Genomic DNA, 23,103 nt, shown 5'->3' on the forward strand with positions numbered 1-23,103 from the left:
ATGGTTGATTGTGGAGAAGTCACACCCACCAGAGTGAAATTTAACATTGATAACACAAGGTGGATAATTTCTGCTTTCCGTTTGAAGTATTTCACAGAATCATATGGCTTGTTGCAGCACATGAATAAAATAAAAACAATAAACATGTAACCAAGTGTTAGGATTCTTTCCATTAAATAAATTTCCTGATACATACTCTGTTCTGATATTTTAATTACCATATATATTTTTTTGTATGTCCCTGGGACAGTAATTTAAGATTTCATTAGTTCCATTGACTACAGGGTATTTGGGAGAATTATTCTTGCTTCTAAATTACAAATTGAAAAAATTAAATTTACTTATCAAATGTCTCAAATTGGAATAGGCAAATAAAAGAGAAAAAAGTGATCTATTTCCGTTTTCTGCTTTCCTTCTAAACCAGGTGATACTGCTTAGATTCTTTTTCCTCATGTCTAATTTACATTTAACTTGGCTGCTGATAAAATGTCTCTAATTTGTAATTTCAACTGATTACTGATGACGTACATGGGTTTGAAGTGAATCCTATAATCAGCCTTCATTTTCAGGAGTGACTTAGGATTTTGGCTACCCATCTGAAAAGGAACTGATTTCTTTTATAGAAATTATTGAAACATTCACCATCTGAACCTGTAAAGACCTCTACAGTGTGTGTGTAATCATTGAATCACCAACAAACCTTGGCTATTTCAGATAATTTATGTCTACCACCTTAAAAGACTGGTGCTTTTCTTTTGTTTAACAGCCTTTCTTTGGTTTTGAGTATATCCATCATGACCTCCTTTAAGTAATTAAAACTCTGTGCTAATAGGAAATCTTTCAAGTAACACAAATGTTTTCCCATTTGGGGGATCATTTTAATAATTTAAATTATATTTGATTTATTGTATTAATTTTTCACTCAGAATTTTTGCTAAGCTTAAGTTATGACATGACTGGAATAGGCTATTGCCATGGAGAAATGGCTCCTTCTTTTCATAAATAAAAATGGGAACTCATGCAATTATGAAAAAAAAAAAAAAGGAAGCTAAAATGGTAGAAAAAAAGATTGTTCTCCAGTCAGATATCATCAGTTCTGTGAAAGAGATCTCTGCAGCTATGTCAGATGTCTTGTATGCATGCAATAATTTGGCTAATGCAGTGAGTAAGGTGAAAGTTGCATCTTGTACCATTGTGCAACTGCTGCACTCCCATTGCCAAGAATGACAGAACCTGTCCTGTTCCAGAAAAACGTACTGCCTGTGCAGATAAAATACTCTTAATTTGCTACTGGCTTGTTGCTTTTTTTAGTTTGTGATTAGCAGTTAAGTTCAGCTGTTTGGCAGGCTGAGTGACTATCAGGTGCTCTTTTCAATTTGTATTTAGTCTTTGTCTCAGCCTTCAGAAGGTATTTGGTGACTGCTTAGTGCAACAAGCACTTTCTAGATGGCTTCCTACTACAAGCAGCAGGGCGATTTCAGCCAGAGAACTTCTCTCAGTGCAGATGTGTTTCAGGGTATTTTGAATACCTAACACTGTCAAGATTAGTCTCTTATCTGAACATTCTTAATATACATAGGCAGAAAACAGGGAACAAGGAAGGAAGCATTCACTGCAGGAGGAAGCATTCTTTAATATACTATAAACAGCTTCTCTGGTGTGCATACATACATATATTAATGTGAGTAATCCGTAAGGTATGAAAATCCATTTTTATCTAGCTAAATATTTTTCTGTAGAAACGTGTATAATGTAACCTAAGCACACTCTAAGTATCATCCTCTTTATCTGTCTTTGATGACAAAATGAAGTAATTTTAATGTAAGATGCTAGAAGCACAGTTATTTGGAGCAAGCAATAGCAAGTGCGACAGGATTACTGATTACTGAGTAACTATTTTCCCCTCAGACCCTGTAAGAGGGAAAGAAAAAGGAGAAAACAGAAACAGCTTAACTCACCAAAAATCAAACCACTGCATTGCCCTCTTAGCCACTGAGTGTTTTGGGATGTAAGATTGAAGATTACATCAGTACAATAAAAGCTCCCTGCTCTGTCATAAGCTGTACACTATTCAAAAAAAAAAAAAAAAAAAAAAAAAAAAAAGCCAAAAAATCCCCAAAATACCCAAAGAAACAAAAAACCCCCCAAAAAACAGAAAAGCACACCAAAAACCCTGCAGATTTACCCCAGCATCAGAACCAGTAGAAGTTAGAACAGGTAGAGGGTGTAGAGTATGGGGAGGGAGAGGGAAGGGTTAAAGGCATTATCGCAGCCATTAGAAGGAAAAGTTGAAGCAATACAAGCACAGTAGACTTCTCTTCTTCCCCCCCTCCCTCCCTCCTTTTCTTTCCCCTACTCCTCTCTTCCCAAGCTGGATCAGTGAGTAGGGAGGGCAGTCATCACGCCATCCTAAGCAGCAAGAGCTGACGTTGGACGAAGCTGCCAGGTAGCAGAAAAAAGGCACAGAAGGCAGCTGATACCCACTTTTCAACGGTTTGTGTTTTTTTTAGTCTGTATCTGGACTTCAAGCAACACAGCGCCTGAGACAGCTCATCTGAACCACACTGTATTGCAATACTCGCTCTTCTCAAAGAAAAAGACTCCACTGAGCAGCAGAATGCTGCCAGTGTCGCAGCTAGGGCTACAATACAGAGCCTTTTTGTAACATTGCAAATTTCTTTCTGTTCATATATTTGAAATACATACATACACTTATATATCAGTTCTTTCTCTTTTGAGGGCACCTTTGGCTTTTTTTTTTTTTTTTTTTTTTACCCTGATGTGACTTCTTCATCTTGGAATGATGGGGATCTTTCTAGCTTATATTGGATTCATTTTCTTTTCAGTTATGTATATTCAACAAGGACTTTCTACCCAAGGTAAGATCACTTATTGTCAAATACGAGTGTGTGGTTTGCTATGCTAAAACAGACTGAGTACAGAATTGGGGTGGGGAGGGGCGGAAGGAAAGGAAGAAAGGGGAAAAGAAGGAAAACAACCAAAATGTGTAAGAGATGAGGACACCGAGCATCAGGTTTACACTTGGTTTGTACAGACAAAATTGTCTGTAAATAGGAAAAGAAGTGAGAAGTTTCCCCAAAGTAGAAATATAACAGGCTTGCTTTACTTGAATGCAAAGAGGGGAATAACAGGCACCTTGCAGAAGAGTGAAGGGGTGGTGGGGAATGGACATGCATGTTTTCGGGTTGTGCATGTTGTTATATAGGCATGTTTGCATACAATAAGCACCTATCCGTGCATGCATAATTATTGCATTCAGACCAAGTACCGGCTGGCTAAACCTACTGCTTCTCTTAAAATATTGCAGTCTCCTTCCGTGCTGCGTTCCCCTTCCTCTCATTATCCTGCAGTCTTCAGTCAGACCTTCATTTCTATTTCGTGACTATGTGCATTTCTACCACTCTCCCTCCACCAAAAAAAAAAAAAAAAAAAAAAAAAAAAAGGGGAGAAAAAACCAAAATCGACTTCTTTGAATACCTCCCCCCACCCCCGTCGCCCTCCTCCCTCCCTCTCCGCCGAAAGGCGCGCCTTGCATTTCAAGCAGCCCCGGCGCTGCAGGAGCCGGTTGTTTGGGACGCCGAGGCTGCGGCGCCGCCGTCAGCACCACGGACAGATCGCGCCGGGCCACCCCCGCGCCCGCTGCCCCATCCTGGTCCTGCGCCGGCTGCCCCCTCCCGCCGCCCCCTGCCCGCTGCTCCCTGCTCGCCCTCCCCTTCCCGCAGCTCCCCGCGGCTTTGCGCTTGACGGTGCCACCGGGGGGAATGCCGGCAGTATTCCCCTCCGTGTCCCCACGCCGCTCACGCGTACTGACCAGGAGGGCAGAGGTGGAACAAACCGAGAAAAAAACCAAACCAAAACAAAACAAACTTACTAGCCCCGAACACACACAAAAATGCACGGTCCTTTTGCCAGTTTAACTCGGTGACTAGCAATCGCTGGCTGGTGGGGGTGGGGGTCAGAAAAAGGGGCACCGTGGAATATAAAGCTAGCAGCTTCGAAAGTATTTGTTGCCAGGCACAAATGTAAGGGGAAAGAGAAGTAACACTGCTTACCAAATTATCCCAACAATTCCAGGCTGGCTAGGAAGACTGGATAAAGAGAGGGGGAGAGGGGAGGAGACAGTGAGCAATATTTCTTTCGCATCACATTTCCTTCACATAATAATATGCTCTAGTCAATCTCTAACAATTCATAACAGAAAGCGACATTGCAGAGTCTTTCCAAATTTTCCTCTTCTTGAAACATGGCATTTATTTATTAGATTGTTTGTCTGCAGTCCCCCTCACTTGACTATCATGATTCATTACGTTGTACAATTTTCAAGTAAGTTATAAGAAAGGATGAGAAGGAAGTAAAGCCTGAGACTTAAAGAATTACTGATGTCTTGGACTATGCCTATCAGCATTAGCTTTTATACCTAGAAGTGGTAAACTGAAATGGGTAGATCCTGTTTGTTGAAGGACTGAGATACAAACATGAAGGTTGGTTCTAGAAAGTGTCTGCTGGGACTGAGAAACAGAAGGTGAATTGATTTTTGGTCTGATTATGCAAGCAGAGGTTCTGAGAATCTGAGTAAGGAACTCAGGTAAAGCCTTTGAAAAGGACATTTGACAAGTGATTGTAACACTCACTCAGAAGAGTACCCAGAGGTGCCTGTGCCAACAGCGGCTTCGGCTGGCTGTGCAACGTTTAACAATTTACAGGTCTACAGCTCAGCCCTACATAATACAATAAATCAGTCCGATTTTTTTCCTCTCCTAAATTGGTCTTGTACAAAATCCCTCAGTGAGTCTGGTGAAATACTGCATTCTGCCCAAGGGTATTCGGACCTAATTATGTGAAACTTCACTAGCTCATGGGAGCAAGCAGGGGGATCTATAGCATTTCCCATGAGCAGAACTGAGAGTGTAAAGAGGGTGGATTTGTGCATAAGGGAGGAAAAACATACCTGGGTGTGAGAATACCCGGGGAGATAATGTGTGGGAAACTCGGGGGGAAAAAAAATTAAAAAGAGGGGGAATAAGAAAAGAAAACAGAATTCAAAAAGGGGGTGGGGAAGAGGAAAGAATAAAAAAGGCAACACAAGAAGCAGACCATAAACGATCAGTAGGTAGCAGGAGATCCCACTATGTTATGCATTTGTTTTACAGCAAAATTCACAGAGTTTCCCCGAAATGTCACGGCCACTGAAGGGCAGAACGTGGAGATGTCTTGTGCTTTCCAAAGTGGCTCTACTTCGGTGTACCTTGAGATCCAGTGGTGGTTTCTGCGGGCGGCTGAGGACCAAGAGGCTGGAGCTGAGGTGACAGGCACTCAGGTACTGATCCTCTGCCATGGGGTCCTAAAACCATCTGGAGAATGCTACAGAAAGGATGGAGAGGAAAGGAGAGAAGGAGAGAAGGGGAGACCAGAGGAAAGGAGCTGAGAGAGGTTCTGTACCTCCCTAGAAACTTAATTTTGACTATGAAATAACAGAACAGGGACCTGCAGAGGAAAATGCCCATCTCAGGGGTTGGTGCCTTTGGTGCTGTCACTTCCATGATGCAGCTAGGGTTGTTCATAAAACCACACATGTTTTCCAAAGTCTATTCCTCCCCACACTTTTCTTTTTTATTATTATTATTTTTCCCTATTTCATTTTCCCTTGGAAAGCAGCTGTTCAAAGATTGCTCCTTGTGGGAATTTTGTATTTCCCAAGAGGCAAGATCCTACACGTGCCTCCCAATTTCCAGCTAGCTCAGTCGAGTTGGCAGTCCTAACTCCGTACGCAGCTGCCACAGGAGGGCACACGCTTGGAGGGGGCGGGGGAGGCAGGGGGGAACCAATGCCCCTAGAGAAGTAAAAAACCAAAATCAGTCAACAGCGTGATTTCATCCTTCTGAGCGGGACAGGAGGGGCCACTCACACTGCCATCCGGGGACGCTCCTTCCTGTGGCCGCAGTCACGTCGTCACCGGGCTCGGCATTCAGCCGCTCCGAAGAGACGCCCAAGCAAGGCAGGAGGGTGGTGGGTCCGCTGGTCCGTGCCCCTCGGGCGCCCGTGCCGGCTGTCCCCGGCTGTCCCCGGCTGTCCCCGGCTGTCCCCGGCTGTTCCCTGGCTGTCCCCGGCGCGGCCCGCAGGTGGCAGGCGCGGCGCGCCGCTCCACGGGCTCGGCGGCGGGGCGGGAGGGGGCGCGGAGTGGGGCGCGGGGCCAGAGACCCACGGCGGCGCTCCTTTCCCTGCAGGTGGAGCTCCTGCCCGAGCGGGACCTGGACAGCGACGGCACGAAGATCAGCGTAAGTGTCGCCGCAGGGCGCGGGCAGCCCCCGCCGGCCTGGGGTTCCTTCCCCCGTCAGGGCCCACCCAGCCTCGGATCGCCGAGTCCGTCCTGCTCCTCATCCTCTCCCCACCCGCACGGCAGACTGCGGGAAGCTGGCATCCCGCAGCTCAGTGGTTGGACTCGAGGATCTTAGAGGTCTTTTCCAACCTAAATAGTTGATTCTATAAATCTGTTACTACTTCTTTGACGCCCCTGGCAGAGGGAGTCAGGACAGCCTTGCCCCATGCAGCCCCCCACACCCCTGGACATGGAGGCATCTACCGGTGTGGCCGAGGCAAAGACCATTGGCACACCCTGTTTGCACCCTGTGAAGAATTCAGTCTGCACCCATCCTTGTATTTCGTGTTTTCATTTACTCTGGGTAACTGCTGAGCCTACTTTAGCACTCCAAAGTTGGTTTTAAGGTTGAATTTTGTCCATGAAGCTGCACTTTCCTTTAGCGGTGTGTGCAACTGCTTAAATGGGTGTTGTCTCAGGTCCATACCCCCAGGCAGAAAAAAAGCTCAGAAAGGCTTTGGACAAAACCTCCCCATTGGGAGTAATCTCAAATCCTGGCCGCTGAGACTCTGTTTTACAAAAGGGAGATTCTGACACCGGAGTTACCAATCTGCTGCTTGGAGATTAAACCAGGATCTTATCTCAACAGAATTATAAGCAGCATTGCTCCATTCCCCCTCCAGTTGTTCCCTGCAGGGAAAGGATGCCTTCCACAGCAGCCCCATGTCTTGAGTCAGGGACAGCCAGAAGGCTGCTTCTGACCTCAGAAAGCTCAGACCCTCCTCCCTCAGCATCCCAAGAAATGTCTGGTGGTGGGATGATGGTGTGGTGCTCACTGCAGTGGAAAGACACAGATACTTAGCAGATACTGCAGCATGAATATTCCCTTTGAGCCCAGAGGGGTTTTCCCTTTGCCTGGCACAATTGCTTTGGAAGTGATTTTTAGCTGCAGACAAGGCTTTAAGTAGCAGCAAAGCTTAAAACCAGCAACAAATAAAGGGGAATGATTTCTGACAAATCCTTTACTCTGCTGCTTTTTGATGCCTACAAATAACAAACCAAGTAATTGCATCAGGTCAAAGTGCAGCTAAGTATAGCTGAAGGGCATTTATAAATGAGAACTCATATACGCTGTGTTCAATACAATACATATTCTGGCCATATTTATGTTTTCTGTGATACTTCTCACCATCGACTAGAAACTATTTGTGTCATGGACCATATCTTCAGTTGCATTTGTAGACTATCTTACAAATGAGGCTCACATGTGGCCCTTGGATACTATTCCACCAGACATAGGGCTAGCAGATAATTCATTCCTTATCAATACTGGCTCCTTTGGAATCCCTGTAGTAATTCATAAGAACTGAGACACAATATAGGTTGTAAAGCTTGTCTCATCTTTGAAGTTACAAATCTCTTTCATTATGTATAATAATAATAATTGATGATGGGGTATTTATAGTGTTCCTGTAAGCTTACATAAAACACTTATTTTATATTTGTAATTTAAAAAGTCAACATTATGTAGATGTCTAAATCTACTTTTTACAAACGTAGCCTTTTTTTTTTAAAGCATACACAGCTCCATTAGTACTACTGTAAATTATCATCATGAAGAGAAAACGTTTAAGAGCATTTAGGAAATATATTCAAAAATGCTAAATGTGTGCTGAAATACACTGTTTCTATCTGTTCTAAATGATAAACCAGCACAAACAGAAAACATGCATCTGTGCTGACTGCAACAATTTCTAAATTTCAAATGCAAAAGTCAAAACAAATTCTGTTTTTCATCAGGGCTCTGCAACACTGTTAACTTTGTGGCTTTTGCATAGGAGCAAATGCAGGCACAATATGACCTATGAATCCTCTTTCTGTTCATATGAATCTTCTTTAATCCTTTTGCTGAACATGAATTGTTCAGTAGAGATATATTATTATTATTGAATTTGATTTAAATAACTATGCAGCACTTTCTGTGCAATTAATATTGCATACATTATGCCTGTAAGTATGTAATCCATACTTTCAACTCAGTTTGCCAAGTATAAATTCAGAGCTGGGTACAACACAACAGGCTATTAAGTCCATCCAGTATCTTAAAGCAATGACATATTCACAAGTATTGCTCTTCAATTTATCAAGAAGGCAGAATAGGTGCCTTGCCAACACCGGTGACTACAGCAGGCCAAGCTATCAGAAGTAATATGTCGTACAATCCCCACTAACGTGTCTAGCTTCAATCTAACAGTTCTCTATTTTTGTGATCCACCATGTATTCATCATCTTGATGTCTCCTTATTGGCTGTCATTGATGACACAAAAGCAACCTTTGCATCCATGTTTATGTAACTTTGGAAGTTAACCAGGTTCAGAAGTTCTTCAAAGCTGAAGATTTATATCCCACTGAATACCTTTTAACTGGCTTCCTGTGAGGCAACAGATATTAATTCAGAGAGAGAGTAATAGAAAATTAATTAAATATAAATTCTCTAAAGTGATGAACATACAGAAAGGAATCTATGTTAACTTTTCCCAATGCATCTTAATATACCTATCACACATTTCTGAATGTATAATTTACTCATGTGTATTTTAATTATCTAAAATAAAAATATATTATGTTGCCCTCAGACATTAAAAATAATTAAAAATAAATCAGGAGCCTTATTTTAGCTGACAGCTCTTAAAACGATTCTGAATATGTGCTTCTAATAAGTACACAGATAAACAAGACAAAACAAACAACCTGACACAAGACGTCTTGTTACCATTAACACAAAAAGATACCAAGAGTTTAGACACACTTGAAGGAGACAAACTGAATGTAAAATATACAGTTTCAATGTAGTGAATAGTACAAGTTAATCTAATAAATAGTTATTAACATAGTTTAAATCTTGGCAAACATCTCCAGCAAAATTGTTAATGCACTAGTTCAGAAACTGAATTATTCAGTAAAGCCCACTAACTGGAAAGGTTTAACCAATAAAGTGCACAGATACTAGGTTTACGTAAGAAAGCTCATTAAGAATGTTCATGATCTTAAGCAATTAATTGGAATGCGCATGGTAGTTTGGTTTTTTTGTCTGAGGCTAATTAGATTTCAGAGCAAACCATCTAAGCAGATTTGGAAACAAGACGTCAGGCATCCTCATAGATACAATTAGCCATATTCATCCTTGATGTAACTTCCCTGCAGTAAGCACAATCACACCATTGAGTAATTGGGTTCTATGTCCATAGAGTTTTCCCAAAGGAAGAAGAATTCATGACAACGTTCTTTCCTTTGTTCTTTTTTTTCCCTGGAAAATTTGCAGACAGTGAAAGTACAAGGGAATGATATCTCCCACAAGCTGCAGATTTCAAAAGTGAGGAAAAAGGATGAAGGCTTGTATGAGTGCAGGGTGACCGATGCCAACTATGGAGACCTTCAGGAATACAAGGCCCAGGCATTTCTCAAAGTGAATGCTAACAGCCACTCTCGGCGAATGCAAGCCTTTGAGGCATCCCCAATGTGGTTGCAAGACATGAAACCTCGTAAAAACATCTCAGCAGCTGTCCCAAGTAGCATCCACAATTCTGCCAATCAGCGTGTGCGTACCACCTCCAGCCCCGAAGCAGCAGCCAAAATCCCCAAACAAAGTCCACAATCAGGTATGGTAAAGCATTTTGAGCTTTCATTTGATTGCTTACCAGCATGTAAAAGGAGGCTAAATCAACAAGGTAACCAGGAATTGTGACTAGGAAGAGTGTGGTGCTCATTTATTCCTCCTTCTCTCTGGTTCTCTTCTTCGTGCTATCTCTTTACTTCCTAAAATCTGAAGAATAAATTTTTGAGCAGAAGAAGCAAAAATCCTTAAACTTCTGTATGTGGATCTTATCTCTGCTGGTTTTACCCACCTAAGGCTAGCTCTCAAATCAAAGCTTAGCTTTCCCTGTAGTGTGTGTGAAGAGACAGGGGCATGTCAGTGAATGACTCATCTCATTTTAAGATGTCTGTGCATGATAAATTAAATAAAACATCATCCAGATGTGATCCTTCCCAAGTTATTTTACACCAGTCACCTAACTCATATCTTCAACATTTGTTAAAATTAATCTACTTTTACTGTCAATTCTATTTTCATAAGGACCTTGACTTCTAAATCTTAGCAGACCTTAGGCACACCAGATAGTTTCTTTGTTGTGTAGGCTTTAGAAAGACCATGGGTGTGTCAGAGAATGTGTGTTTATCATCTTCAGGTGCTTGATCATTGGCTTTGAATCAAGGGTTAAAATGGCAATGTCTCCATTGTCTGTCATGTAGAAATTAAAATTCTATACATTTTATTGGGGGGATTTTTTTCAGCACTGTATACATAACCTATAATCAATATCAGTCTTCATCTTCTACATTGATACTGTAAAATTCACAGTTATGGAAAGGTACACAAATATACAGGAGGTGCAGTTCTATATGATGGCAAAAGAGGATGGACAGGATAAAAATTTGAGATGTAAATGATTAAATATCCTCTGAAAAACAAACTGTGCAAGTTTAAGGGTTTCTGAGTTACTTCTATTTACACCAAGGGCCAATGTAAGGCACAAAATCACAACCACCTTAAAATATGTAAGGGAAGCTAATTAGCTTTGATGCATCATTTTTCTGCTAGTGTGTTATTAAATCAAAACCTGTGAATACAGCAAGTTTCATAGCACACCTATTGTGAAATCACTTTCAAGTTACAGGCAAGAAAGGTTAGAAAGACTTTTTTATAAGGAAAATACATTTCCTTACAGATTGGAACAATATGATTATTCATATAAAATTTCTTATTGCTGTTAAAATGTTGGTGCATCTACTATCATTATTTTGCCTCTGTATACACTTTTTAATATTTATGTAAAAGTTACATTCAGTTTTTTTCCCTGAAATTGAGCCACTTTCATTTTTTAGCTCTTCCAAAAAATGTCTAAGCTGTTAGAAGAAAAGAAATATTTCACTTGATTTAAAACCACCATTCCACCATGGCTTTCCTTTCAGATAAATGCATATACTTCTTATTTTCCATTGGACTCATACATTTCAAAGCAGCAGACCTTTTCATAAAGTGAAAATTCTGTGTTTTTTTCCATCCTATGTGAAATTTATTAAAATAGTCAGAGGTTTATGAAATATGTAGCAACAGACTATACTGCATTGCGGCCAAAGTGTGAACAAAACAGCTAATGCACTAAATCATTTTGGATATATAATTGACTTTATAGTATTGTTTATGTCTTTAGTCCAAGCAATGTCTTGACTGATTACTGGATATTTGTTACTTGAGAGCTTGTAGGTTATTACACAGAAAGGTCCCTGTTTAAAAAAAAAAAAAGAAAAAAAAGAAAAATGAATCTTTAATTTTTTACTTGAGCAAAGATTAATTCAGATCAAGTACAGACAATCCCAATCCTGAATAATTTAAAAATTGAACAGATAAAATGTAAGTTAGTTTATCAGTTCATTTTTTTTATGACAAAGCACAGACAAATGCTGCATTCATCAGAGGTGTAGCTTATCTACTGAAGAAATAAAAGTGTACCAGGAATCACACTTAATGCTTAATTTCAATTTAATGGTCACTTGCTACACAAATTATTGGTGATATTTTTGACATCAGTTATTTTAAACATATCCGATATTTTAAACATCAGTTCAGCTGTTGAGATCCAAGATTTGCTTTCTTAACTTGAGAATATCTTGGCCTGACTCTTCCAGCTATAGTGAGATTCAGATTTTCATTCCATTTTACAGTTGTTCTACAGTAATAGAAATACTCACAGGAGGACAAGTGGGGAGTTTTAGCTTTATCTAACTTAGAGGAGCAACGTCAGCTGAGGGAGGGGAGATGTCAGTTCTGAGACCTCAAAGAAAGCAGAAAGGAGGTGTCACAGACATTAATAGTGTACCTTTTTATGACACAAAATCAACACATCCTTCTTACTTTATCAAATGAGAAGGTCTTCCCCTCTTTAACAACGTGCTAGCCATATTTATGCATGCACAAGACTGCTGTGTGATTTCATTATGTGTAAGCAATGTATCCATCCAGCCTAGAACATAGAAACATGTTTGAATACAAATGTATCATGATTAAGTACATATTTTTACTTGAAGGAGGTACAGGTTGTGATGTTTGTTCATGTTGAGTAAAACATTGACTGCAGCAATGCTGCTTGAATAGAAAACTACTATTAACCATAGGTAATTGTATTAAATATTCTCTAGTATTAGAGAGCTGGTACGTGGTTGTTGGCCATATTTACTGCCATGCTCACAGATTATTGTGAAGTACATCTACAACAATGGGAAACATGACACTGTGAAATTATTGGGAATTCTGTATTCAGCTACTGCTGAAGGACTCAGCTACTAATATATGAAAAATTGATTCTGATTATATAAATATTTTTACCCAAATTTTATTTTTAAAAGGTAGGTAGCATTCTACTTGGCTCCTTCTATCCTGGAGTACACTGCAGAATTTCTTTTATTTCTTGACAATAGATATTTACTATGTAGCTCTATAAAAGCAGTTTACAGTCAGTACCATTCTAAAACATCAGCACTTCCCAGCTGAATAGATATTTCTGCTATTCTCCTACTTTGCTCAAAAGTAAGAATATCTGTGATAACTGTCAGGGAGCTATATAGCCATGGCTGACAAAGTGCTATGAGGTCCATTTAGTATTTTGCACTGCTCTGAAAAATATTATGTGAGTGTAAAAAAAAAAAATATTTATTACTGTAAGCAAAATGGAGATTCAATATAGGAAGAAATAGCTAATGAGAACATCTCCCACAGAGAATCTTCATATAATGTACTAAGAAGCACTAAATGACTACCCCAAAGTCAAAAAAGTCAGGACAGCAGAAGTCAAAGCCAACACAGCTTGACCCTTTCATTTCATAATTACGGGCTGCAGCAAATGAGGTAACCCATCACAGCTTAAAGGGAATCTAAGTAATTTGACAGAGTAATCTGCATATATCCAGAAAATGTCCTATGTAGGTGGAGTGACAGACATTTTTTTTTCCTGCATAATTCATAACAACCTTAGTCCAAAGGTAAAAGCACAGAGTTATGACAAAGCTTTGTAATTCTAAGGAATGCTTCAATTAAATGGGGTCCAAGAACAAAAATGAATTCAGGTGAAAGGAAGCTAAATAATCTCCAAGCTGCAGCAAATGTCATTGTTTCATGGATACAAATCTAAACTCTGCTGTCTGCATTCAAATCACTCAACATTTATAGCAACAAAATCAGCTGAAGCATTTGTTGCACTGAGAAAGACTATATCCCCCAAACTCCTCCTGTTCTGCCAATGCTCTGTTAAAGCGCTCAAAGCCATTAGTTGCTTTTCAGACTCAAGAAGATCAGTCTCAGAGAATTACAAATGAAGAAGTGACAATTAGGTCAATTTTCTCACTGCTTATATACAGGCTCTGCACATGTCTAGCAACTTTTCATTCTTTCATGAAGTAACAGATCCATCTATTAAGCTATCTACATGCCAGAAATTCCTATGATGATGGCAGAGTTCCAGCGAGTGACTTGAAAAGGAGCTCAAAGGCGAAGGTGGTACTTACGTGGGCCCAATGACCTGGATTCTTGGCTTCATAAATCACACTGAGAAGCTGATCATCAGGCATGAATGCAAAAAAAAGGATGAAAACTTTTTTCTTCAGTCTGTTGATACTGATAAACTGAGGACATTACCCCGTCTCCATTTTTATCTAGAGAATCTAGGAATCTTTTACCATCAACCTATTTTAAACACAAATTTTATGTCCAGTTTGGAATCTTTTAGGATATAAACCAGCTTCTGTGTTGGGTTTTTAAATTCTTTTTAATTTATGTTCCATCTCCTCTTAAAGCAATGGAACAAAATGTCTGCTCTAGCCTCCACTCAGGTGACAGCCACCATTAGTGCTTTCTTCACTGAGAGACTCTTTGGCTTTCATAGTTGCTGTTTTAGAAACTGAGTACCCATAATGTCGGGAGGCACCAACCATTACTTTGATTGTGGCATAGCAATAAGTCAAGTTTCTGTTTCCTTTGGACTTCATGAAAGCAAAAGCCAAGCGACCATTTTGTTCTTCTTGTTCTGAACCTTATTCTGCTGTTGTCAGGAATACTTGCAAAAATTGCAATCTCTGTTTTTACTTGAAATTGGCACTTTGATTCCCTCTTCATGAAAAGATGCTGCTCTACTTTTTTCAGCTTCTTGAAATAATGTAATCAATTCAAACCATGTTAGTTGATGTAGCCCTAATAACTAGTTAGTTCCTGACCTTGGTACTGTAAACATCTTCTGAGAAGTGTCAATATGTTCCAAATGAATTCATTGACAAAGCAAGGTCTTTACAGCAGCTAACCCCCCACCCTTTTGTTTTTTAAGGCCAGGATTTCCAGTGCAGAATCAACTCACTAATGCCTTATGTTTCTTTTAAAAACCCCAGATCTTAATTTCTTGTATGTGCATATTTATTGATAGAACAAAATGCATATGAGTACTTAAACTCCTGTTCCTAGTGCTTAGTTCACCTAGACCCAGAACAGCTTCACTGAAACTCATATTTCTATAAAAATGGTGGTGTTTGTACGCTGCATTAATTCTTTGTCTCTTATGAAGCTATTCAAGAAAAAGTGAGAACAGACACAGCTGAAACTAAATGTACAAAGTCTAAGAAAATAATTTTGCCCTTTACCCATCTACATTGTAATTTATATAATGCACATGTGCACCGAGATCTTTCCTATTCTTTTTGTAACATTACTGGTGTGTGTCACTGTCTGTCTTTGCTACATATGCACTTAATCATATGTCTTCCTTTCTTTTAGCTGCTTAAAAGTAAACCTTTCAGACTAACCTCACCTTTAGAACAAAATTCACATGCAAAGGTCTGGTAGGAGACCACTCAAGAGTTCCCTGAGTAGCAGAATCACAGTAGTTCTGTTCTACATGCCTGATACAAATTTCTTTGGTAAAAAGCCACTAGAAAGATTGCAGGTGGGACACACATTCAGTAAACAAAGAGAAGAAAATAAAGGAAGAAGAGAAAAAAAAAAAAAGGGTGGGGAAAAGATGTGTATGATTTGTTTGTCAGCTCACTCAAATTGCTTTCCATTGCCTCACAATCAGACAGATTGCACTTGGTCATCTGTGAATTCTGTGAATTCTGTGAATTCTGGTCATCAGAGATTGCAGCATATGTGACAGGGTCTGCTCTTGAAATAACTGATGGGATTTCCTTGCTTCAGAATACAACCCATTTGTTACTTGACAGATATACAGCAAAGCAGAGGATATTTTCACTTTTTTCTGATGAGAAGCAAAAGTTTCCCATCTATGGTGCCCTGCTTCATTATGAAAATCCTTTGCATCACAAAAAATGGAAAAGAATGGGTGCAATTATCTGCTGGCTGGAACGGATACAACTCTGCTGAAGTCTAAAGGATGTAATTCATCTAAAATAGCAAAAAATTTGGCTAAAGGATGAGGATGAAGAGGAATTCTCTTCTACTCATAATGTGAGAGTGAATTATATGAAGAATTGAAGCTTTGCCCTGCTTGTGCCACCTGAAGAAGTTTAGGACAGTGAAGGTTTCTGGGAACTGAAGGAAGGGAAGGAAAACACCTGAAAACTGCTCTTTTCAGCTCACAGATTCAGGGGAAAGGGCATTCTTGATGGTGGGTTTTGTTGGTCCATTTTTTTTCTATGTGGTTTTTCTTCACCTCTGATCAACTTTTTTCTAGTGTTTCTCTTTGAAACCTTAGCCTAGACTAGCTAGAAAGCTCAACAATTTCAGTATCTTCTTATTTTCTGGGGACGGATTTTGTATTTGATTAGACAATTCAAAAGCTTCAAAGATATTCCAGAAACTGTTACTATCTTTATACTACAGTAATAATCAATTTATCCTTCTTTGTTGATGATAAAGCTGGATGGTATTTGAAGAGCAACTAATGATCTTGCTGCCTGCCTTGAGAAGAGAAAACTGCTTCAAACTCTGTTTTACCCTATCATAAGGAAGTTGCCACTGTACTTTTTGGCAGTGCAAATTGTTATCCTGTCTGTGTGTGGGTGTTCTAGTCAGATCCGCCTCACTGAAGTTTGTTCCCCCACCTACTCACGAATGCTACTATCTTGGAAAAAAACTGCCTAATTTTCTGTGAATAAAAATGTGAAAGTTAGTTGCGCAGCTGCATTTGCAGTGCTTCAAACATTCAATCTGTATGTTCATCAACCAACAAAAGCACAAAGAATAAATCTGGATGCTACTTCTGCTGCCATTCCTATTTCTACTGCTGTTATTACCTCTGCTGCTGTTGTTTCCTGTGGCACTGACTGAGGATTTTGGCCACCAAATCACAGCCACAGGGCTATAAGGATTATAAAAATGACCTCAAGAAGACTACAGAAGATGGTGTATCCATCTCCAGTTCATTCTGTGACACTGAAAGAAAGAGTTGAAAAGACAAGATGTTTTGTCAAGGAGGAACAATAAATCAGTCATAAAGCCAAGAACTAGCTGTAGGTCTCACAGGGAGCTATAAATTCAGAATGTGCAAGGCCCTTTAGTAGAATTATAATATTAGAAAATATGACTACATAGGTTTGTGCCTGTCTGAAAGACTGCCAAAATAACAGGTCAGCTACCTATTTTATACTTTCCTGAAGTATTACCACACATTCAATATCTACTATTCAGTGACCATCTTTTACCTGAAGAGGCTTTGGATATTGATTAATGATATTTCATGGTTATGATTGATTCCACATCTCAGATGTATTTGGCACAAATACTTTGAGCTTCATTCTTAAAATCCACCATTTTCAAACTAGTGTGCTGTGGTTGTAGGGGTGATACCATATTGTTTTTTCATTTGCAGCACAGAAATAACAAGGGTGAAGTCTTTGGATTATGAACACTGATTTAGCTCTTGCAGTTTAAAATGCTGCCACTAAAAGTATTTGTCTTGCTCCAATCAAAAGCTATTGCCCCAAATCTGGATGGCAGGAGGAAATAGATGTCTGCTGCTCAGCTTTCCCAGTTCACAGTGTCAAGCCTCTATACTGTCATAAAGGCATTGATGACAGCTGATAAACTAAAACAGAGCTCTTAAATTGAGATAGATGAAGAGATAGCATGGGTTTGCTTGTATCACTCCTACTGTTGGGGGTTTAATTTCCGTAAGAGGGGGAGGCAGAGAGATGGAGGCAGGATCATTTAAACTGCTCCAGCTAAACCCATTACGAACTTGTGAGTCATAGCTCTTAGACAGAGGCACCTTCTGTTAGTCAGAGGCATTGTTCTAATCTCTATAACAACTGCACTATCCACCAGGCAAACAAAGGATCAGAGGAATGGTCTCTGCCTCAAAACTCTTACCATCTAGGAATCAGAAGAAAGCACACTCATCCAGTGGAAACTTAGCTGAATTCCATGAAAATAGGTCTTATATAAATGATATAAACAGAAGGAGACCAGGTTGACTGTATGTCAAGCATGAGCCTAAGTGTCAGGTGTGAAAAACGAGAAAAGGGATTGCATGTCACATATTGAAATATTTACAAAAAATGATAATTTTCATTCTGTCTGTGTTCTAATAACCCTTTTTGTATATATTTATCATGACAGTGCTGTTGAAGAAGATAGTGTAATATTAAGTATCACCCACCTAAATTTTCTTTACAATAGATGAAAGAATTAACGAGAAGCAAAAAGCAAAGGGGAAAAAAGACAAGTGCAATTCTCTTCTTCTTCAAACTCCTGCTGTTACTTGATGGTATCTTTCAAAAATTGCTCCATTACAGGTTATTTAAATGTAGCATATATCAAATATGCACACATTTATAGATACATTATAAAAATGCTGAGCAATTTGTGTTGGAATCATGTTTAATTACAACAGCACAAGCCAGTTACTAAAAAAAGAGTCAACTGAATCATTTTTGTTAACAGCCTAAATTCCACCTTCATTCAGTATAGGGTATAACTATATGAAAGCATAGGATGAAGATGAGTTACCACAGGAGAGTCAGAACAAACTGCATTCTTCTGCTTTAGAACAGCCATTTCATACAGATAAATACAAATGCACCAGTTTATATTTTTTCTGTCATGCATTAAAAAAAGTCTAAGATATGTTTTATCCATGGTTTTGAGAGATAGGATGAAAGAGAAGAATGAGAGAGAAAGGTGCCCAGTGCTGATAAGAGCAGTTTAAAAACCTGCTTCCAGTTCTGAAACAATACCAATTATTGACTGCATTTGCTTGAGCTTGCACCCTCAGCTTTGAACTACTGCAATAGGCACTGCTTCCTGGACTGCTTCTCACACAAGTTTTATTTAAATAGCGAACACTGAAATTTCATAGACTATGTGCAAACACCTCTTTTAGCAACCATTTTTCCAATAAGCACTCTCTCACTGAAATAGAAACAGCTGAAGTCATTGCATTGCTTATACATGTAAAGAGATTTTAAAACTTTGCAAATTCAAACACCAGCTAAAGAAAAGAAGAGAATTAGGATATCTGCTACAAATGGCTGATGATTGGACATTTGTGACTGGGAGTCCCAGGTAGCCAGACTGTCATCCTCCTGAGAAAGTCAGGGAAGTTTGAGAAATGGGCTAAATCAAGTACACTATCTAGTTACTCTTTCTGAATAGCTGTGTTCAAACTCAACACTCAGTTTTTGGCTATTTTCATCAGAAAACTACAAACATCTATAAATGTAGATGAACAGCCCATTTTAATTATATGTTTAAGGATCTCTCACCTCCCTCCTGTCTGTTCAAGGGAAAAAGATGACAGGGTTGAATCATTTTGATGATCTCATTTTCATCTTTGAGAATGACATTAGAGATTATCTTTGCTTCTTCAGAGTGTGTGATGGCCCAATTAGGAAGCCTGGCTCTACTCATGAGGTTAAAGAATGAGATATGAACAAGAGCACTTTTTAAAGAATTAAACATGGAATGATGAGTCTCAGATATGTCTAGTAGAAAGACAAAAATGACAAGAATTAAATGTTTCTCTAGGTAGGAGTTAATGTCAGGAATGATGTAGAGAGTGATCTGAATATAAATCCCAGGTTTGCTCACACCAGTATACCCTTAATTCTACTTTTGTCCATCTTGGCATTGTGCAAATGCAGAGGTCGTTCAAAGTCCCACTCTTCTTCCTTTCTCCTTTCATACTGTCTGTTGTCCTTATGGTTTTAATATGGCTTGTTCTGGACCACTGCCTGAAGCCAAGTATCATTTTTCCTACGTGCTACCAATACTTGAAGTCTCCTCTAGTTTTTTATCTTCCAAGTATTTCCATCTCAAGTTTGTACTAGAACATGACTCGAGGTGTAGCTGGCAGCAGGGTAAAGTCTGTGACCTGCTGTAACCCAGAAAGAGTTCTGGAAGTTATTATGGCTCATATTTCTGGAAGAATTCTCTCCTCTATTCAGGGTTGGAAAGTTGTGGCTTTTCTTGCCCTATGACAAGATTGAACACCTCTGGGTGCCTTACCTAGTAAAAGCTAAGGATTAGCCATCCATCTAGAATTCCATCTCTCTTTCTCATCTGCTCTTCTGGGCATCACTAAGAGAAAAGTAACAGACATAGATGAACAGAGCTACATGCTGAATGCAAATTCTAGGTAGACTTCAGGGAAATTCAATACTTAACCTGTTCTAAATTTCTTCTGGTGTGTAAGATAAATTCATTTGCCCTCTGCAGTATGTGATGTGAAATCACACTATTTTAAGCTGATTACTGTACAGCCAATGGAGAAAGATGGAGTGAAAGCCTAGGCAAAAGGATCTTCATTGAAAATGAATGATACCTACTGCTCATCTTCATTCAGTCATTCAGTTCCCCAAAATCAAACACAGATGACTGAGCCCTAAAACGCACTTGAGAAGTCATTCCCCCAAAGAGGGAAAGGGGGACCTTACATTTGTGGGTAAGAAAATTTCTTCCTGTGTGTGGGTATATTTACCCCATCAGTATAAAAGAGATAACACAATTGTGATTTATGCAATTCAGAGGAATAAGAATGATAGCAATTGGTAGGCCAGAGGGGAAGAACCTATTTATTGAAAACCTGTGTGAGACATATTCAAATAAAACTTCAAATAAAATCAGCCATACTTGGTTTTACCTATCTTTATGGACATAAAAACTGCAAATATCCTCCATGTAATCTTATGGTTAATTTATGTCCCCAGTAAAATTAAGCCAGATATCACGTGAACTTTTACTTACTTTATATGGAAATAGTGCAAAATTATGATTTCATATGGGTTCAGCTGTGGTTCAACTGGGGCTGACGAGAAGAATATTTCAAATCTAACAGTATAAGCAAAGCTAAGTGTTACAAAACAGCAGACCAGGCACTTAAAAGATGGAAAACCTCAGCAAAAATTCCTGAAAAATGAAACTTCTAGGGTTTCAACACCTCTGTGATTTCAGAAATCAGTAGAAAAACCAAATTAACTCATACCCAGCACAGCTTAAATATATGTCTCTGAAATATATGTATTGATATTTTGGCCTAATGTAATACATACAGAGAATCTGGGATGAACTTTTGTGTGACTGGCTGTATTTGACTTGTACTGGTCAGAACAAAACCAGGACTCCATTAAGGCATTAGTCTTTCCTGTGATGAGTGGGTTACTACCTAAAAGAAAATCAAGAATACCCTAAATAAACTTATATGTCTAGTAAAACACCAAAGAAATGCTGTTGAATTTTCATATTCCTTCTGTTATTTGTATGAGAATACACTGTGCATTGTACACATAACTGTAAGGAGACAGTTTTCAGAGGCTCTGACAGATACTGAGGCTCAGAATGCTGGAAGCTATTACATCCCAGAGAAATCCTAAACCTTAGAAAGCACAAGGAATGCCAAACTTGCTAAACTTCAATTCTGGCAGATATAAACTGTTTGAGACCCAGAGTGGTTTACCATGTAAGGTACTCTTAGAAATAGAAGATGCTAAAATTTTAATTCCTGAGGCAGCTGCTTAGTTTACAGTTCAGTGTTTCATCCAGCTGTGAAAAATAAATGGGCAAAGTCATTCAACCATCCCTGCTTGCATCCCCAAATCCCATGTATCAGACACAAATTTTGTCAATATCTTAGTGAAGGCAAGGGATCATAGTCATTCAGGCATGCAATGAGTAACTACCTTTTTGACCAGTTGCATTTTACTAAGAATTTATGACTTCTGATGGCTTTATTTTATACTTAGATGCTCTATAAGTAATTTCATTAACAGAACAACATTGATGTTCAGCTGTGGGGTCCATGCACTATGAGCCATGAAATACAAGCATTTGGGACAGACTTCTTTTTTTAAATTTTAAACACTAGGGTCATATTTATTTATCAGTATTTTTTTTTTCTTTGTGTTCCTAACATTTAAGTAAACCATAAATTTGAATAAAACACAGTTTCAAACACTTTAATGGCATGAACAAATCTTTCATGCTGTTGCACAAAAACTTATCATCACATGCCTTTGGCAATACAGCATTTGTTTACAGGATAAGGCTAAGTATTTCAGGGACATTTGCCCTTTTGGATATTTGTTAGTAGCAGGAAATGAAAGACTACTAATGGGGAGTTATATGACAACAGAAAAATTTAACTGGTTCCCAGTGTCTGACAGGTGAAACTGTGAGAATGTCTGACCCACACATCAAGAGGAGTTTAACTAATAATGTAGAAATAATATAAGCATACATTACACTGCAGTTCTTCTTTTGAGTGACTGTCTTTGAGGATTACATAATTGCGGTCCAGTGTTGTTGACCTGCAATAAAATTTCTTTTAGCTCTCATTATGTTAATTAGAAAATAATGCTTGAAATGGTGGGATAATGAGTAATCGATTTAGGAAATCCACAGCCAGATAGACAGGCTTTAACCTATATTGCTTTGCTCACGGTTCAGGTGATATTATTCAAGTCCTAGTCATAATGGTATACTAAAAACACATCTGTATGGAAAGTCTGAATTTGGATATGGTGGAATTGAGTCTCTGATTTATGCACCCTATGACTTCCAGATTCTAAGTCAAAATAGACATTTATGAATAGTTTTTGTCACTTTTTTTTTCAAGATGAAAAACAAAATAATAAAATATGACCAAAATGAAAGAACAGAAATAGGAAAAAAAATCTGAAAATGCTGCTTTCAATTTTGCTATTTTCTTATTCTATCTTTGTAGCTTTCACTCTCTCAAAATCTAAACAAATACTTGGGTTCATAAAAGAAAAAATGCAGTTCTTTTTCACATGTCTCAAAAAGAAAAATGAGCCCTGAGCATAATTAAACCTCAATTTCATTTCATGAAGCATCACTGAAAAGATGAGAGCACACCTAATAGCCATATATGTCACTGTATATTGCAAGTCAATTGTACGTGGGCTGATATATTACCAAAAATTTCTCTGTTTTGATTAGACAGCATTTTGAAAACTATTATACCAGATTAAGATCTACTAACCAGTTCCCAAAACCTTGAAGTGGACACTGTCTATACAGTTTTTTCCAAAAATCCTAATAGCCTCTTTCTTCACATAGAAACTGAAATTGTTTTAGTTGTTATTTCCCCTAATTTTTTCCGATGTGTTCAGAATTGCTTTACCTTGCAGTAACTGCATGTACTCTAACCTAAATCCCCTGCAAGATAAACAGTCTTGCTCTTTTGAGAAC

At 38.8% G+C, this 23,103-nt stretch overlaps 1 protein-coding gene across 3 annotated transcripts in view; it reads left to right on the forward strand.

Annotated features, from left to right (window-relative positions):
* Window positions 1–2,335: 2,335 nt before the first annotated feature.
* The window catches only part of VSTM2A (V-set and transmembrane domain containing 2A), a 31,274-nt gene continuing 10,506 nt past the window's right edge, over window positions 2,336–23,103 (forward strand). For 2 of the 3 annotated variants that reach the window (XM_032118779.1, XM_032118768.1), the window contains exons 1-4: window positions 2,339–2,879; window positions 5,172–5,338; window positions 6,246–6,296; window positions 9,661–9,997. In XM_032118779.1, the coding sequence (XP_031974670.1) occupies window positions 2,801–2,879; window positions 5,172–5,338; window positions 6,246–6,296; window positions 9,661–9,997 (634 nt within the window). In that variant the 5' untranslated portion in view covers window positions 2,339–2,800. Of the gene's footprint in view, window positions 2,880–5,171; window positions 5,339–6,245; window positions 6,297–9,660; window positions 9,998–23,103 lie in introns of all 3 variants that reach the window. The other variant, XM_032118790.1, reaches the window with a different exon arrangement.

The sequence above is a fragment of the Corvus moneduloides genome, chromosome 1, assembly GCF_009650955.1.
Source record: "Corvus moneduloides isolate bCorMon1 chromosome 1, bCorMon1.pri, whole genome shotgun sequence".
Taxonomy (NCBI): domain Eukaryota; kingdom Metazoa; phylum Chordata; class Aves; order Passeriformes; family Corvidae; genus Corvus; species Corvus moneduloides.